This window comes from Aethalodelphis obliquidens, unplaced genomic scaffold, assembly GCF_003676395.1.
Source record: "Aethalodelphis obliquidens isolate GAN/ISIS:26980383/991018 unplaced genomic scaffold, ASM367639v1 scaffold13, whole genome shotgun sequence".
NCBI classification, from domain to species: Eukaryota; Metazoa; Chordata; class Mammalia; order Artiodactyla; family Delphinidae; genus Aethalodelphis; species Aethalodelphis obliquidens.
Window position 1 is genome coordinate 11,540,999 of NW_020837957.1, and position 18,068 is coordinate 11,559,066.

The following is an 18,068-nucleotide window of genomic DNA, read 5'->3' on the forward strand; positions in this document are numbered from 1 at the left end:
AGGAAAAGTTTTACAGAAAAAATCCAATTTTTCCAAGTCACATAGCTCTGAAATCGCATACATTGGAAACTCATCTCCTCAAGGGAAAATATAAAGGGTACCTTCAAGAAGTCAGCACATTTACTTCAACTCATCAATGCCAGGTGCGAGTGTGAGTCCCTGGGGGTTAAAGACTCGTAAGGCAGCATCCTTCCCCATGAAGAATCCACAGTCCATTTGGGGATCAGGTGAATATGCAGTGAGACAAATTCTGTGCCAATGATCAGAGCAAATGGCTGGGGCCACACTGAGGCCACTGTGGTTCATTCTTCCTTTCCACATGGCCATCAACTCTGTCACAAAAAAGGTGAATTTTGAACAGAGGCTCTCTGTTTTCCTCCATTTCACTTTCCTGTCTGTAGGAGAGTACTGAGAACCACCGAATGGATGAGGATTATCATAATGGAGAATCATTCTTAGAATTTTCTGGCAATGATGTGGAGGGTGGAATGGGCTGGGCAGGGAATAGGAACAGGAAGCCTTCTGCAAAGCCCACTGCTGTCATGCATGAACTGTCAGGGGAATACAGCTTATCCTTGAGTGGTGGCTAAAGAATTGGAAGGAGGTTGACCCATGAATCAGAAGTAAGCAAACAAAGTTAAAAATGGATGAAGTTGCAAGGAAAGAATCATCATTCGTTCATTCAATTATTCATTGTATTCTTATTTATTGAGTGTATAGTACATGACAATCAGTTTAAGGCACTGAAGATCTAGACACAGAAACACCCAAGAACATACTAGTCCTTGCCCTATGCAACTTACACTCTAGTTGGGTGAGGCATGCCATCTTAGTTTGCATCCCTCCAAAAACAGACCTGCTTTTCTCAGACATGGTCTCAAGAAGCACAGGGAAAGAAAGGGAAGGAAGGAAAATAAATAAGGGGCACATTAGTGCATAAGTCACTGCTGTGTGTAATTGAGGTTTAATCTCGTCTTATAACCAATGAGGGTATAGAACATGCCTCAGAATTTTCCTGGTGAGCAACAAGAAAGCTGGAGTATTGATCCAACAACTCTTATTCCTCATTGATTTAGGGTCATTTGGGTATGGGGGGGAGCATTAGCTCTCCCCCTCCTTTAAGGACAGACATAGGAAGCTATAAGCATGTATAGAAACATCTGAAGGTATTTCTCCAGTAGGCCAGGCATGTAAGCAGAGTACTGTATCCACCTATACAGGTGACAAACAATGAATAAATATTCAGGAAAACTGAGATGGTGATAAGTGCTATGCAAACAATTAAAACAGGTTGATGGGGTAAAGAATGACTGGAAAGCTAGTTTAGATGGGATGGTTAAATGGCAAACACAGGAAGACCCTGGGAAACAGCATTCAGCAGAGCTAAAAAGCAAATGCAGAGTTTATAAGACAGAAACAAAGAAGAGGAACAGAAGGCCTCTGTGGTGGACAGAGGGTAGAGAGCAGGGGGAGAGTGGTACAGGATGAAGCCCCAGATAGGCAGAGGCCAGACCATGAAGCAAGGGCAGGACACTGGGATATTGTTTTCCACGTGCGGGGCAGTCACTGAGGAGTTTTAGGCAGGAACATGACATGATCTGATTAATATTTTTTAAAGTTCATCCTTGTTAGTCTTCTTCTCTCTCTTCCCTTCCTGAATGTTTAATACCAAAAGCCATTAGACGGGGCTGAGCGAGGTCAATTTCCCCATGGGGGTGGAGCAGGATGTCTGAGTCCAGGTAGGGTGCAGAGAATGTCCACGTGGATGGTGAGAGTGGTGAATGGCAGCTGCCCGGCAAAAGGTTAGAAGCCAGAGTGGAAGGGTGACAGGGTTTCCACAGGGGTTAGGGCTGCCCAGCCAACGTGCTCGAGCCCAGGTATGATGAGAAGGGCGTCCACATGGGAGAGCGACCTGGCATGAGAGATTGGAGTCCAAGCCTGTGAGGGAGCAATCGTGGGAGGGGACAGTGAAGCAGTGGTCCCACATGGAGTGTCAGAGCCCAAGCACAGTGAGAAGGAAGTTGACACAGGGAAGTTGTGGCCACTGTGGTCCCGTGCAGATCGAGAAGGGGATCTGCACAGGAAGGTACCAGGTGTGAAGAAGTTGGAGCATGAGAGTGGTGAGTGTATAAGTGCAGGTAGGCAGTCCAGTGGCAGTGACTGGAATCCAAGCAGGGTGAGGAGGGCATCAACTTGGGGCACCCAGGTGGGGAATATCCCAGAACAGGGTGTCAGAACACAAGATGGGAAGGAGGGCATCCTTGTGGGGACGGCAGTGGGTATGGGATGTTGGAGCCCAAGTGGGTAAAGGAGGGTGTCTGTGTGCATTGACGGGTGGGCACGCAACAGCAGTCAAAGATTTATACGTTCGGGGCACTGATCAAATAAGTAAAGATATTAAGAATAATGGGAACCAGGTTTCTCATTGTCAGAGAAGGCATTATAGGTATGGGAAGGTAGGAAACTAGGAGAGACCCTGTGATGATTTGAATTGGAGATATAAGTGTGAATTTATTATTTGAGGGCAAGGAAGAGGTCTAGATGTGTTTACACATGTGTATATACATGTGTGTTCTCTAGCTTTGCCTGCTCAGTGAGAGGACCTGGGGGCATACCAAGCACCTGGATCTTGATTTCTAAATACTCTTCCACTAAAAGGAAACAGGATACTTTGGAGAAATGGCAGATTTCGAGTCTGGGACAAGGAATGTATAAAATATGCCTGGAACGTCTTGCGCCAGAAAAGAAAGAGGTACTCAGAGAAAGATGGGTATATATCAAAGGGACAGCTTGAGGGGGCTCCTGCATGTCAACTATGAGATAATGTGAGCATTAAAATAAATAACGACCATAACATTATTATCCATTGAATGAAATAGCAACTTTAAATCCATACAGATATAAATAAATGAAGATAATGAAAGTTGGTTGAGATATAGGATCTCTCCCCACAAAATACTTATTAATTACAAAGAGAAAAAGAGCAATTTTGTAGTGGAGAGTCCTGTCAGACACCACCTTGATCGAGTAATCAAAATTAACAGCACAATAATGGGATAAATCAAATGTATGAGATACAATGAAAAGAATACAGCATCACTTCTGTGGTACTTCTCACCAAAGATGCATAATTTTAATTTAATTATTAGTAAACCTCAGATAAAGCCAAAATGAAGGACATTCTGCAAAATAACTGGCTTGTCATCTTCAAAAATGTCATGAGATTCAAGTAGAAACTGAGAACTGTTCCAGATTGAAGGAGCTTAAAGAAATATAACTGTGTTTTTCTGAATTGGATCTTTTTGCTATAAAGAACATTATTGAGATAACTGACAAACTTGAATGGAGTCTGAGAGTTGACAGTGGAATGAAATGGCTATATTGTGCTTATGTAGGAGAATGTCTTTATTTTAGGAATCCACTAATGTATTGGGGAGATTATAGCATCAGATTGGCAATTTACGCTCCAATGGTTCAGGTGAAAAAAACATACCATAGTTGCAACTTTTTTTGAGATTGCTTCAAAATGAAAACTTAAAAAAATATATATTCGCTTTGGCCACTTAATTTCCTAGGTCTTTGCACATGCCCCTACCCCAGCCCTTTCCCCAGAATTTCCCCCTTGGGAACCCTTGCTTGTCCATCATGTCATTTCCTCTGTGTAGCGAGGGTACCCTTTAGAACATGTACCATGTTCCCTGGCATTAACGTTTACCTGTCTATGTCTACAGTTCTATTTACCCCAAAGCGAAGAGTCCATGCCCATCACACTCATATCTGTATCCCTAGTACTTAGCACAGCACCTGGCGTTGTGCTTGATGAACAACCATGCGGAGAGGGAGAGAGACAAGATTATAGGTGTAAATTTGGGAAACGCTTCTAGAGCCAACAAGGTTAAGTGGGGAAAGGAGGAGATTTGGATACTGCCTAGCCTAGGTCTGAATTATACAGCTGGGTGACCCTAGACAAGACTTAGACTCCCTGAGCCTTGGTTTCCTCGTGTGTAAAATGGGTTGTTAGGTGAAGCAAAGGTAATAAGGTTTGTAAGTCATCTAGTTGAGTTCCTGGTGCTTAGCAGGTATGCAACAAATTTTAGTTTCCCTTTTCACTTAAAACTAAGAATAAAAACCATCAAGGAAGACTAGAAGTTTAGAACTCCAGCTTATATGCCTGACTTTACTATAAACTTAGTATATGACCTTGGATACGTTATTTCACTTTACAAGGCTTCAATTTGCTTCTCAGTAAAATGGAAGGTGGAAAAATGGAGGGAAGAGGAATGGGCTTAATGACTATCATGCTACCAAGATCTCATAGTTCTAAAATTTAACAAGATTTTCCTTCTGGGTAATAGAGGGTACAGACAATGAAGGATAAGAAAGATTCTGCTATATTTAAAGGATGTTCCTCAGTTTAAGCTTAGCAGGCGAAGTCCGCCTGCTGGACTGTACAATTGACTCGTTTATACCTGTTTAAAGCAGAGGTAAATTGAGAGGTGGTAGCGTTGTTAGGTGACTGTTGAGCACATTAATAATTTATGAGCCATCAAGGAATTAACACACACTTTCAGTTCACACTGCATTTTTCCTTATTCATAATTCTTTGCCTAATTGCTTTTTCCTTTAAAAATAAGGGAGCTGAGACCTTGGATATTTGCCTAATGGCTCAAACAGAGCCATGACCCATTGCCAAGTCTTTCAGTCCTTTTATAGCCTGGGGACATTTGTCATTGAAAGAAAGCTGATGGGTTTGATTTTCCTGAAAGAGATACTTTGCACTGACCTCTGGCCCCATTAGATACTTTGGTCATTGCCCATTCACTGTAATGGGTGCAATAAATTTGTTTTAATTTAGGACATTATCAAGTAGGGAATATTGACAAAGACAAAACAATGTTTTGAAAAGAGCCAGGATGAAATCATGAATAAATAAATATGTTGAATTTAGCTGATAAATTAACAAAGGTTTATTCATAAGAGTCTGACTGTACTATTTCAAAGTTAGGCCAAAGGTGATTCCATTTCTAATAGAAATGTCGTCTTTCTCTTTAGGCCAGAAGAAATGTGTGCATCATAGAAAGACATTGCAAAGTGTAGAAAGGCATTTATCCCTTCTGACAGATCTGTTTTAAATAGATCTGTTTTCAGCTAAATGCCGAAAACAGCCCGATGAGTCTCTGTAGCCTTTTCTACAGCAGGGCATTTATTTTCTTTGTGTAAATACCTTCATTAGGGATCTCAGCAGGCTGTTTCTCCACCTTTTCTTTGTATTAGTCCTTTAGAGTAGTGTCAAAGCACTGAAATTCTGGTTAAGTATTACCTGTCTGTGTTTCCTTTTGAGTGAAAGAAATGACTCCTAACTTGGATATATTCCTCTTGAGGAAGGGGATAAGGGTGCATATGGCACTGATCCTTACGCTAATATTCTTACACAGGTAACATCATTCGGACAGACAGCAGAGAGAGCCAATAAACCACAAAGCATGTTTGCAAAGCTGTGAGGCCTTGGATGGTGTTGTTTTATGCAAAGTCCAAATGGCTAAATCTTCCAGGTTACAAGTAGCCCGAGAGCATTTTTAGCTGCATAAAAACTAATTGGAACAACTTGAATGGAAGAACATTTTGCCTGAAGTCTTTAACCACGCTGGTAACCTAATCGTTTTCTGTTCAACTTAGGGCAGTTTTAGGAAAATGAATCCATGCATGCAGCTTAGGAAACCTTACACAAGCCAGAGAGTTCGGGAGAATCATAAAAATCTCATTTAGAAAGTTTGGTGTGTGTGTCTCATGTTTTGACATCACTGCTCAGGGACAGGAAAGCCATAGTTAGATAGGGGAAAGTATAATTTTTTAAAAGGTCTAACAAAGCAAGACAAAAGAAAGCTGATTCTGGTTTCTCTATGATGATGAGGAATATTTCTCCATGAGGAATTTATTGATCATCTTTATATGCAAAGGATCCAAAACTTTGTAACTCATGACTACTTCAGTGAGCTCTCCACATGGTAACACACCAACAGTTTGACATGTGCTGCTGTTAACTGAAGTGTATTTTAGAAGAAAAAGCGTGGACTGGAAGTCTGAAGACCTTTTGATCAAGTTCTGGTTCTGCCTCTTGCTAGCTCTGTAAGTTTATACAGGTTATTCAAACTTCTTGAGCCTGACTTTCCACCTGCATGGAATGAATACTTTCTCAGACACCTCATGGAGGTTTTGGAAAAATTCTTTAAGCTAGTCAATAGAAAAGTATGTGCAAGCTATAAAGCCCTCTGCAAATACAAGAAATTATTTTTATATCACTATGATAGGATAATGCTCTAGGTCATTTTATTTTTATTTGGTTGTTTTAAGTTCACCCTTGCGTGTAGACTACATGCATTTGCTGTAATTCACCAAATCAAAATCCCCAGCTCTGTAAAAGCCACACTTGGAAGAACATGATAAAAACAGTTTCGTTTGGACTGTATGCCCATCTGAAGTCTTCTTTGGAATGTAATTCAGTCAGAAGAAATTATGGCACTAGTAAATATTCTGAGAATTCATGAAATTCCACAGCCCAAACCATGATTCACTGCTTCAGTACCAAAAGCATTTGGAAGCCACAACACTGGCTGCTTCTGAAGCTCTAAATGGGGCCACGTGCACTCACTGTGGCACGGCCTGCTCCCACCACTCAGGAGAGATGGCACTCAAATTCCCCGGAGTCTCTTCAAACAGTATTTTTCTTCCTTCCTCGTGGACCTTCCTTAACAATGTACCTTTCCTTCCTCGTGGACCTTCCTTAACAATATACCTTTCTGGATTAAGAGATGACATAGTGTTTTAGGGTTTTTCTCCACCCCTCAGGCATTCAACATGAGTATTCTACAAATTTATCTTATATAAAAACTTTGTGAATCAGCGCTGAATTTTCCAGTACCAGCCTTAAACAACCTGTCATTCAAATCCTTAAGGATGGGTTTATGTGAAAGTGATTTCTCCACACTTGCCTTTGCTTCATCTTAGATGGCAGTGTGGTTCTTCCTTTGAAAAAATCACTAAGGGAGATGGTTCCTTCAGGCAACTAGCATGGTTCAGTTACTATATCAAATGAAACGTATATAGACAAAAAGCTACAGGGCTTCCCTGGTGGCACAGTGGTTGAGAGTCCACCTGCCGATGCAGGGGATACAGGTTTGTGCCCCGGGTCTGGGAAGATCCTACATGCCGCAGAGCGGCTGGGCCCGTGAGCCATGGCCGCTGAGCCTGCGCGTTCGGAGCCTGTGCTCCGCAACGGGAGAGGCCACAGCACTGGGAGGCCCGCGTACCGCAAAAAAAAAAAAAAAAAAAAAGCTACAAACACCAGCTTGAGTAGCAGCAGGAATGTGTAGCCAGGTATGCTGTGGCATGTGTGTGGGACTCAGGCATTCAGCCCTGGCCAAATGTCAGATAGTGCAGATAAGGCAGATAAAAATCTTCTGCCTAAGTGGGAACTGTGTAATCTCACTCTGTCTTTCCAACACATCGGAACTAGTTTCACAAAGTCTATGTGGTTCCCAAAATCCTTCTAAAGCATCAGAGAATGTAAGAAATAGAGGTCATGTGACCTCTAGGTGGATACTTGGATTCCTCTGTAGCACCCTGCGCTACCAGATGCTCCAGCCATAGCTTGAATACGTCCAGGGATGGGACGGTACCTCCTTCTAGAACATCTCAATCTAGTTTTGGACAATTCTAATTTTAGGAAATGTGGTATTTTGTTTTAACTATTCCCAACGTCTAAGGCTCTACTTAACCTGTGGGGAATGTCACCTATCTGAGGTCTGTATTGGTTCTGAATATTCAACCAGTGGCAATCCCATCTACCCACTTGTCATCTGGCACAGATCTCCCCTTGTTACTTACAAAGCAATCAGGAGAAACTGCCCATTATCTGAATCTAGCTCTATGTTCTAACCTATGGATTTCCCCTTTAAATTTATCCTTACCAAAAAGAAATAAAGCAAATCTAGCATGATTTTTTTCTTACTAAAGCCATGCTAGCTTCTAGTAATCAGAACTTTTTAAAAATGTACAGAAAAACTCTGTTTTAATATTCCTTTTGGGAGTTTTGCCCATATGTGCATTAACCCACCAGTTTAGCTTGTAAACTAACTCCTGCCTTGAAGAATTGAAGCTATATTTGGGTATATTCTATCTGCTAGTACTTTTCCCATTCTTCAAAGTTCCTCTGTATCTTACGTATATATTGATTTACTTCTCATTGGATAATATTTTTGCTCAACGTGCTTGTCATGAGTGTCACTATCTCTGCATTCATTTCAGCCAACATAGCCTCATATTTTAGTTTTGAATGTCCTTGTTGTCTCTGCTCAGGGTACATGAGTGACTGCAAACAGGCTATTTTGTGCTGACAAGCCATAGTCGGAATGGTGTGCAGACACAAAAATACAAATTGCACGGTTTGGATTTGGGTTTGAACTGGCCTCATTAGCAGCCAATCTACTAGGTAGTCTATACCCATAAAGCATGGATTGAGAAGCAAAAAATAATTTCTGAATTTTGGTTCTGCTCTTCATGCTGGATAAATTATTCATTCCCTAGTGCACCTTTATAAGAGAAAATAGCTGATGATTATGCTTACCTTTACAGATACATCACAGAGCTAATATGAACTATTTAGCCTAAAATAACTGAAACATTTTTAACACTAAAATCAGATATATCAATATAATGTTGTAGTATGCAAAAACTAACCTAAAGACTATCTTGTTCTCTTTAAAAGAGAAAGTTTCATTCCATTCCCATAAAAGGTATACATAAAATTACATTATAATATTATATATCATTCATATATATGCCTATATATGATATATATTATCCTTTTAGCATAAAGAAAGCTACCTAGGTGACCAGGAGTATGAAACACTGAAAAATTGAGTGTTTTCCTTACCTGCCATTAGCTCACATTTACTTTCACTGAATTCATGGGGCAGCTGCATCCTGGAAATGCCTATTTTCACTGACCACAACTTCAGCAAACGGAGGTCCCGGTGTGTCTCTTAAACTCTGGGCTTCTGTGAAACTCCTGGTGAAGTCTGGATACCCGTGGGTTGAGGTAAACTAGTTCCACTGATCAGGGTCTGGTTTCTTCTGCTTTGTTTGACTTGGGTGTGCTTAGCTTCCATCTGTCTGTCATCCTAGAATAGCAGCCAGAGACAGCCTGTGTGTTATCTCTTGGGCAGGAAGTTTAAGTCCCCTGGCATGAATTGCATTCAGCAACTAAATAAATAAGATACCTTGGAGATGGGCTTTTATTCATAGGAAACCAGATAGCCTTTTTGATGATAAAATATTTATTCCCTATTATCCTCTTGTTGCCAGGACTACTGCTTATGGCACGTTTCTTAAGAGGAGCTAGAGTGATAAAGAGGCTATAGGAATTAGTAGGGTAATTTTTATTTTCAAGAATGTCTTGAATGATATTATATTGCCCAGAACTGAGTGTGATTTGTCATTTAATGTTGATTGAGATCACACCATGTCCCACTTTAAGTCAATACTTCTTCTTTTTAATCATTGTTTTCCTCTAAGAAACAACATCTTCTCTTTATAGCTTAAGAAAGTGACCAAACGTAGTCACTTTTAAGGCAGCTAAATGAATTAATCAATGTGAATTCATGTAAGTGTTCAGAAAAATCTAACTACTCAAAATGAACATTTTGTGATAACTTAACTTTATTTAACACAATTTTATTATTTTAACTATTTACAAAGTACCAGCTAAGTCCTATTGGAGACCCAAAGGTGTTAGGGTCTCTGACCTGCAGGAGCATTCTGTTTAGTAGGGTATTAGTATACAAATACAGATCATTCTACACCAAGGCAGACTCTGATAAGCACTGTGCTAGGAGTACAAAGTACTAGAAGGATATGGAATTCTGACTGGGAGTATCCAAGAGGACTTTGAGGAAATGCTGTCTTTGAGTTGGAACTTGACAAATAACAAAAGTAGGTAACATTTATTGAGTGCTTCCTAAATGTCAGCACTGTTCTAAGTACTTTAAACGTATTAATTCCTTTAATTCTCTTGATTAACATTATAAGCTAAGTCTGTTATAATTCCCATTTTACAGTTGTACAAACTGAGGCACAGAACAGTTAAATAATTTGCCAAAGGTCATAGAGCTAGTAAGTGATGGAGTGAAGTTTCAAATTCAAGGAGTCTTGCACCAGAATGCTTACTGTCATTCTTAACCATAACACCATACTACTTCCTGTCAGGGAAAAGTAAGATGTCACCAAGCAGATTCACAGCAGCAGCTCAGCCACAGCCATGGAGAAGGGAAAATTCAGGAATGTTTGGAAAGGCCAAAGTTTATTAGTGTGGCTTGAATGTGGAGAAACAAAAGATGGATTTAGGAATTGTAGACTATAAGATATACACAGAATGCAAGGAGGTTTGGATTGCAGCAGGTTGGATTTGCAGGTCTGGCCTGAGGAACAGCAGTGGGGAGCAGGGAAGTGCCTGGTCAGATTTTTGTCAGAGGAAGACCTTGTGGAGAGGAGGATTGAGTGACTGAAGAGAAGGAACTCCTTTAGGGATCTATTAATTAAATCATTAAAAAAACAATTTTTGAGCTTCTCCTATGTGCCAAACACTGTTCTGAGTGCTGAGCATATAACAAGGAATAAGGGAGACAAGATACACAAGGCTTCCAATTTCATTGTTTGAAAGAATATGGAAATAAATGGATGAATAAGCAAGATAATTTTATATAGTCCTGAAAGAAAGAAATAGGTCAATGTGATATAACAGAAAGCGACCATTGACAGGGGAAAGGCCACTTTGGAATGGTGGTCAGGGAAGGCCTCTCTGAGCAGGTGACATTCCAACTGAGGCCTGAATGACAGAGGAGCCAGTCATGGGGAAGGAAGGGGAAGGGTTCAGCAAAACAGGATTTGGGTTTATGAAGAAAAGCAGAATTAACAAATGCAAAAGCTCTGGATTGGGAAAGAGATTGGAAGGTTCAAAGGACAGAAAGAACGCCAAAAGAAGTGCTTAGCAGAGATGGGGAGGGATACAAGGCGAGGTTGGAGAGTTAAGCAGGGCCAGCGCCTTGTAGGTTAGGGCAAAGTATTTGTGTTTTATTTTAAATGAACTGGGAAGCAATTGGAAGGTTTTAAGTATGTTTTAAGTAGGTGAATGGCTTACTCTGTTTTATATTTTGAAAAGATCACTCTGGGTTATATATGGAGAATGGATTATAAGGGGACAGAAGTGAAAGCAGGAAAATCAATTAGGAGGCAAATTGCAGAGGTCCAGAAAAGAAAGAGATTATATGGCCTAGACCTTGAAGGAGGAGAGGTGGATGGATTAGGGTTATATTTTGGAGGCAAAGTTAAAAAATTTGGATTAGGTGCAAGATATGGGAAAAAGAAAGGTACCGATGATGACTCCAAGACTTTTGAACCCACTGAATGGTGTGGTGCCTGTAATGAGCTAGAGAGAACTCTAGAGAGTTCTCTAGAGAACAGGGGGAGTTACGAGTTCTGCTATGGACATGTGGGGCTGTTCGGGGGGTAACTAGGTCGCCTCTTTGAGGATGCTAAAATATGGATGAGAGAGGTGGATACCACAGGAATTACAGTTATACCATTAACTGACAAATGTGACTAGATATCAGGGCAAGGGCTTTGATAACTTCAGGTTTGAGTCTGAAAAGGTAGAAAGGAAGAGATCCCATTAACCAACATGATAGAGTAGGAGAGGTTTGGCAAAGAGAAGGCTTAATGAAAGCCAGGAACCCTGAGGAAATTCCCATTTGAATAGTGGACAAAGGTACAGACTTTAGAATCTGAAAGACTTGAGTTTGCATCCTAGGTGAGCCGTTTACCAAACCCGTGTAACAAGTTACCTGGTTGCCTCAGCCTCCGTTTCTAATCTAGAAAATGAGAGAAATGATTTGGTAATGATAAGATAGTGATAAAGAGTAAATGACAGGCTTCCCTGGTGGCGCAGTGGTTGAGAGTCCGCCTGCCGATGCAGGGGACACAGGTTCGTGCCCCAGTCCAGGAAGATCCCACACGCCGCGGAGCAGCTGGGCCCGTGAGCCATGGACGCTGAGGCTGTGCGTCCGGAGCCTGTGCTCCGCAACAGGAGAGGCCATAGCAGTGAGAGGCCCGCGTACCGCAAAAAAAAAAGAGTAAATGAAATTATATATGTAAATGCTTAATACATAGGAATCATGCAATAAATACTATTATCACTGTCTCTTATAATTACTATTATAATAACAATATAAAAATAGCAATAACTGTTGGGATGTGTTTTATTTCTGTTGATTATTACTAAGATAATAATGTTCTGACTATTAGTTCCTTTTAAGCAAGGCTTGCAAGGATATTAATCCAGATTTGATATTCAACTCTTTTTTTTGCTATATTTAATCATCAAAACAAATTACAGGGGCTTCCCTAGTGGCGCAGTGGTTGAGAATCTGCCTGCTAATGCAGGGGACACGGGTTCGAGCCCTGGTCTGGGAGGATCCCACATGCCGCGGAGCAACTGGGCCCGTGAGCCACGGCTACTGAGCCTGCGCGACTGGAGCCCGTGCTCTGCAACAAGAGAGGCCGTGATAGTGAGAGGCCCTCGCACCGCGATGAAGAGTGGCCCCTGCTTGCCTCAACTGGAGAAAGCCCTCGCACAGAAACGAAGACCCAACACAGCAAAAATAAATAAATAAATTAATAAACTCCTACCCCCAACATCTTAAAAACAAACAAAACCAAATTACATATTATTTATGTACTTTTCCCAATTTACAGATCAATGCACTAAGGCTCAGAAAGGGTACCATGTGTAAGGTTACACAGCAAGGAATTGGAGCCTACCTGGAAGAGCCAGGACTCACGCCTAGATCTGACATGCTCCAAATAATCCTGAACTCTTTCCCAACAAATCACCAGTAAGATAAAAATACCATTGTACCACTTTGCCAGTTCTCTGGGATCTATGCTGAGTGAATAAATTCTGTTTTATAAAAATGTTATTAGCAAATCACCACCGTGGTTTTCACAGTGTCTCATGGAATTTTCCAGTGCTGGACAATGTGCCTCTCAAGGCCTGTCTTTGGAGGACATGAAGAAAAGTCTTCAGTTCTCACCCATTGACAAATATGGTAAGTATACAGATTCGTCAGATTGACTAAGGAAACTACCCCTAGGAAGGTGATGTCTGTTTGATAATGAGGGAGAAAGTATTCTATTTTGTAATAAGTAGAGATGAAGGGTACTTTAAAAATATTATATCATAAAAGTGCAAACTTTGCTCTTGTAAGTCTTGTATAAGTCTACAGTTACCTTTGCATTTAATAATGTGTGCATAAGTGTGTAAGTGTATGTGGAAGTATATGGGAGTGTGTGTGCCCGTGGGAAAAAGTACAGCTCTTTTTTGAAAATAATCTCCTGCATCTCGTGACATTCCAAACACCTTGTTTCCACCTTACTGAGTCTACTACCTTGAAGTCCCATATTGTGCAGTATAGGGAGGAGGAGAAAACTCCTCCCTACAGGAGGAGATGAATTTCCACAATTACATCATATCCTTGCTAAAGAGGAGTGTTTTCTCTTTAGCAAGTGCCGGAGGGTAAAATGTGAATCCAGCTATTCGCTCAAAAAGCTGGAGAGGAGGTGAGGGTATCACTGATGGGATCTGTTTTGCACAGGACTATTTTAGAAAGAAGTAATAAAGCTCTTTGAAATAGTTAACATAGCTCTGTGCTCGCCCCTGGAAGCCAGAGGATAGGCAGCACCCCTTATCAGCTGCCATATAAATGTGCCAGGCCTGTGATGTCCTTTCTCCCACCTCTAAGCCTGAGAAGCTCTATATTTAATTGGAATTTTAGTACAATGGGCTCATTTATTCATGGGAACTTCCTTTGACAATATGGAGGACTGAAAAAATGTATGTCAGTTAAAGAGAACAGATTTATTACAAGGACTGGGTCTGTGGGAGAATAAATTCGGTGGTGTGTGCCTGGTTCTGTGATATAGATGGCAATAGACCCTGCAGCTTTAGAATCCTCACCAATGCACCTCGGCTGCAGAGTATCATACCTAAGGCAATAGGAAGCCTCTAAGAAACAAAGAAGAAAATTGTTCCGGATAGATTCGACAAACTACTTGGGAACACTAAAGAAAGGAAACTTTGTGCTTCCGACTCCCAGTACGTGTCTAGAATGCAGTCGAGTGCTTTTTATCACCAGCTTTACAACATAATTGGCCAATCCAGTAACGGGGGAAAATGTGCTCTAAGTGTCACATCATCACATTTTTTATAGATATAATATCGTTTTTTCAAACCCTTACAGATGTGACTGCACAACCACAAAATAGAGGGCACCCTTTGAAATGTCTGCTTTGACCAGAAGTCTTTTCTTTCATGGTGGAGTTTCAAGATGAAGCATTTCTTAACGATCTGTTTCTTAAAGGGATAAGACGTTGAGCAGAATTCCTCAAAATGAAGTTAGACAAAAGTGATGCAATGATTTTAAAAAGTAGGGTTTTCCTATGCATATATTGTACCCGGGGTAGAAGAAAACATTAGCATGTCTGAATGGAGTGACAGTCCCAATAGACAAAAAAGATATATTCAATATCTCCCACTAGGAACATCACATCATATAAGAAAGAACTCTTTAATTGCCCTCCATTTCTACTTCATAAACTAGTTGTGGTATAACAGCAACTTTATGAACTGTTTCTTCCCCACCCACAGAACAGGGCTAGAGAATGAGGATAAAATTAAGTACCTAGCTGTACTTGAGACCTTTCACCCTGAAGTAACAAAACATGTCGACATGGTTCAGTCTTTCCTTAAAGTCTGTGTTCAAATTTCATTTGGTCCCTCTTAAGCTGAGTGACTGCACAGAGTCTGTCCTTCAACTCTGGTGATGATGGTATCAATAATAAAGGTCAGCATCCATGCCCTGCTGATTTTGCTACCCGTCTCCGAAGGTGAACCCTCCCACACTAGAAGGATGGATGCTCACAATCAGATTTCCGCTAGAGTCCTATGGAGAGAGAGGCATGGAGCATCATAGGCCAGAAAAAGCACATGTGGTACATTAAAAGGTTGATTATAGTAATGAAAGGATTACGTGCTTATTAAAGCATCTGTCTATGCCTGGGATGAAGGTGCAGTTTCAGTCTGGACAAAAGGAAATATCTTTGCTCTAAGGTGTACATTTTTAGTCCACCTAGAATTAGGATTCAATAATGTGTATCCTGCTTCCCCTAACCTAATCTCAGCTGGCCAGGGCCAGCCCCACTAGCAGGAGAGGACTGGTCACAGCAGCACTGGCAGCAGTGGTGCTGCCTCTCGGGAGAGTATATGTGCTGCCTAAGAGATTTTGACAGAGACCTTTCTTATGAAAATAAATATGCCCATCGAACTGCATATTGCCAGAAGTCTTAATGAAAATGTGGATAGCTGAGTTGGTTCTGAAAACTCGGCTATCAAAGGGAAGCAAAAGCAACATTAGCTATTGACAAATGTGCCCATTTTCACAGAAGCAATGAATGGTTTCCCTACTTGGAATGGAAAGGTAACTGCTTCCCTGCTCATATCCTGCGTTCTCTAGGACTGTGGCCAGATTCTGAGGCACTAGCTCAATTCTCTGGACACACCCAGGGGTATTGTTTCAATGAGCATCAAATGCCACTAGTATTCAGACCTAAGCACTAAAAATTGGACTTTCAGATAGAAAAAAAAGAAAACAACCAGAGCCAACCTGTTATAGAGAATACTCTTTCCTTTTCTCTACTGCCATCTCCACCTCCCTTTTCAGCCATCAACGGCTTTGCACTCACTGTGTGTCAGACACTGTGCCACTTGTCTGTGCATTACCAGCCTTATGACCTCTCCCCTCTACAAATGAAGACACAGGCTCAGAAAGGTTAACAAAAGTCACAGAACTGGTAAGTAGTGGAGGCAGGGCTTAAACCCAGATTCGCCTGACCTGAAGCCCGTACTTTTAGCCATCATGATAAACCACCTTCCTGAACTGTACCCTTCTTTACTCCGAATTCAAAATGTCACCTGGCCAAACACCCATCGCTGATGTTCCTCTGGTCTCAGCTCTCTGTTTTCATTGTAAATTCTGCTTTTGTTTTACAATTGCTTGTCAGCAACTCTTGTCCAAACTCTCTGTTCACATGAGCCAGGAGAGGCTGCTGGGCAGCTGTGCGTTGCACTGGCTGAGGCTGGTTAAGAGAAATGGGGAGATGGGCTGAAATACCGATAAGTAACAGCTGAACTTCTTTCCTGATGCAGGCTATGTGTCTGATCCCATGAGCCCGATGCATTTTCACTCTTGCCGGAATTGTGGCAGCTTTGAGGACAGCAGCTGACAGCATTCCACATTTACCTAAGGAGAGTTTTCCCCCAAACTGACAGCAACAATTCTAACCATGGCAGCCTTGCTTCCATTTATATTTCACCCTCTAAGGTCTCCTTAAATTGGCTTATTCATACTGGTCCTATTTAATTCCCCACCACAAGTTGGGCTCTGGATTTGTGGCTGAGGAATGAAATGCAAAAGAGCCAAAACAAAATTTATTTGAAGAATTGTTTTTAATTTTGTAAAGGAAAAAATAATTTTATGTTGTTGGTTGGAGATGGGGCCTTAGTCATTGGTGGGGACTTAACAATTGTTATGTTTTCATAGACTGAATTAAGTAGACGTGTTTGAGAGTCATGTGTTTGATTTCTTAGAATATTGTTCATTTTCTTATCTCATTATATTACTTAAAGTGTCCAGCCTGTGATTAAAGGTTCTTTGGTGACATACAAAATCGACTCAGAAGTGTATTTCATTCCAACAAGACTTCTACTGAGTACACCTTTCTTTCAGATATATTGGTAAAAATACGTATTGATCTTCAGATCAAGAAGCTTGCAGAAATACAACACTTATTATTTGGCCTCCTCTCTACATGGTACCTCTGTGCTCTGCTTGGGTGACCTGTTGCTGTCAGCACCGAGGTGTCACAAATGCCATTGATACCATCATGAAACTGACCCATGCATGCAAACCTGCCATTCACACCAGGGTGTGGCACAGTGTACTGGGAGGATGGTTGAGGTACCTGCTACCTTCAGAAAAGGAGAAGTCTTCCCTCCACACTCCCAACAAGGAAGGCAGGAATGCTTCCACCAACAAAATAGTTTTGCCATTGAAAGACAGACCTGGAAAAAGACAGACAGGAAACCATGAAAATTCAGTGTTATAATTACTGCTATTCACCTTGGTAAGGGAAATAACATTAGTAAAGGAAGATCGGGCATCCTCTAAATCAAGGTTTCTGGATCTCAGAACTATTGGAGGGAGTAATTCTTTGTGGGAGGTGTCCTACGCACTGTGGGATTTTTAATAGCTTCCTGGCTTCTACCTCCAGATGCCAGTAACAGCTCCCTAAGTCACAGCAATCAAAAGTGTCTCCAGACTTTTCTGAATGTGCTCTGGGGGACAAAAATCTCCCCAGGTTGAGGACCACTGCCCTAAATCCTGAGATTAGGGGGCTGAAGAGGAATGAAAGAAAGATAGAGCCTGACTCTGACTGGCTGCGTTTAGGCAAAACTGCTCCCTCCTCCTCCTTAGTAGTGTGGATCCGTAGACAAATGGAGCTCAATGAGTGCTGATTGCTCCCTCTATGTCTGTGGCAAGCTGCTCCATTCTCCCCTCGCCCCTACCAATTAGAAATTATGTTGCTCGCGGGCAATTTCTATCAGAACAGCAACATCCCCTGTATTCCTTCAGAGCCTTTCCTCATGACCTGTGGTCGCAAAGTTGAAAGTCCCCACATGTTCTGAAGAGCTTGGCGACAGCCCAATGCGAATCCAGAGGTAGCAGTGAAAACCATGGTACTTCCAATTAAATTTATCCTTTTTCAAAAAAAAAGGTCATGAAGAACCTAGGGGTAAGACGGGAATAAAGACACAGACCTACTAGAGAATGGACTTGAGGATATGGGGAGGGGGAAGGGTAAGCTGTGACAAAGTGAGAGAGTGGCATGGACATATATAC

At 41.4% G+C, this 18,068-nt stretch overlaps 1 protein-coding gene across 1 annotated transcript in view; it reads left to right on the forward strand.

The window, feature by feature from the left end:
• TNNI3K (TNNI3 interacting kinase) overlaps positions 1–16,836 on the forward strand; it is a 290,251-nt gene extending 273,415 nt beyond the window's left edge. Inside the window, exons 26-27 of the mRNA XM_027114085.1 lie at positions 13,081–13,160; positions 16,316–16,836. Coding sequence (XP_026969886.1) covers positions 13,081–13,160; positions 16,316–16,392 — 157 coding nt within the window. The 3' untranslated portion in view covers positions 16,393–16,836. The remainder of the gene's footprint in view (positions 1–13,080; positions 13,161–16,315) is intronic.
• The last annotated feature ends 1,232 nt before the right edge of the window (positions 16,837–18,068 follow it).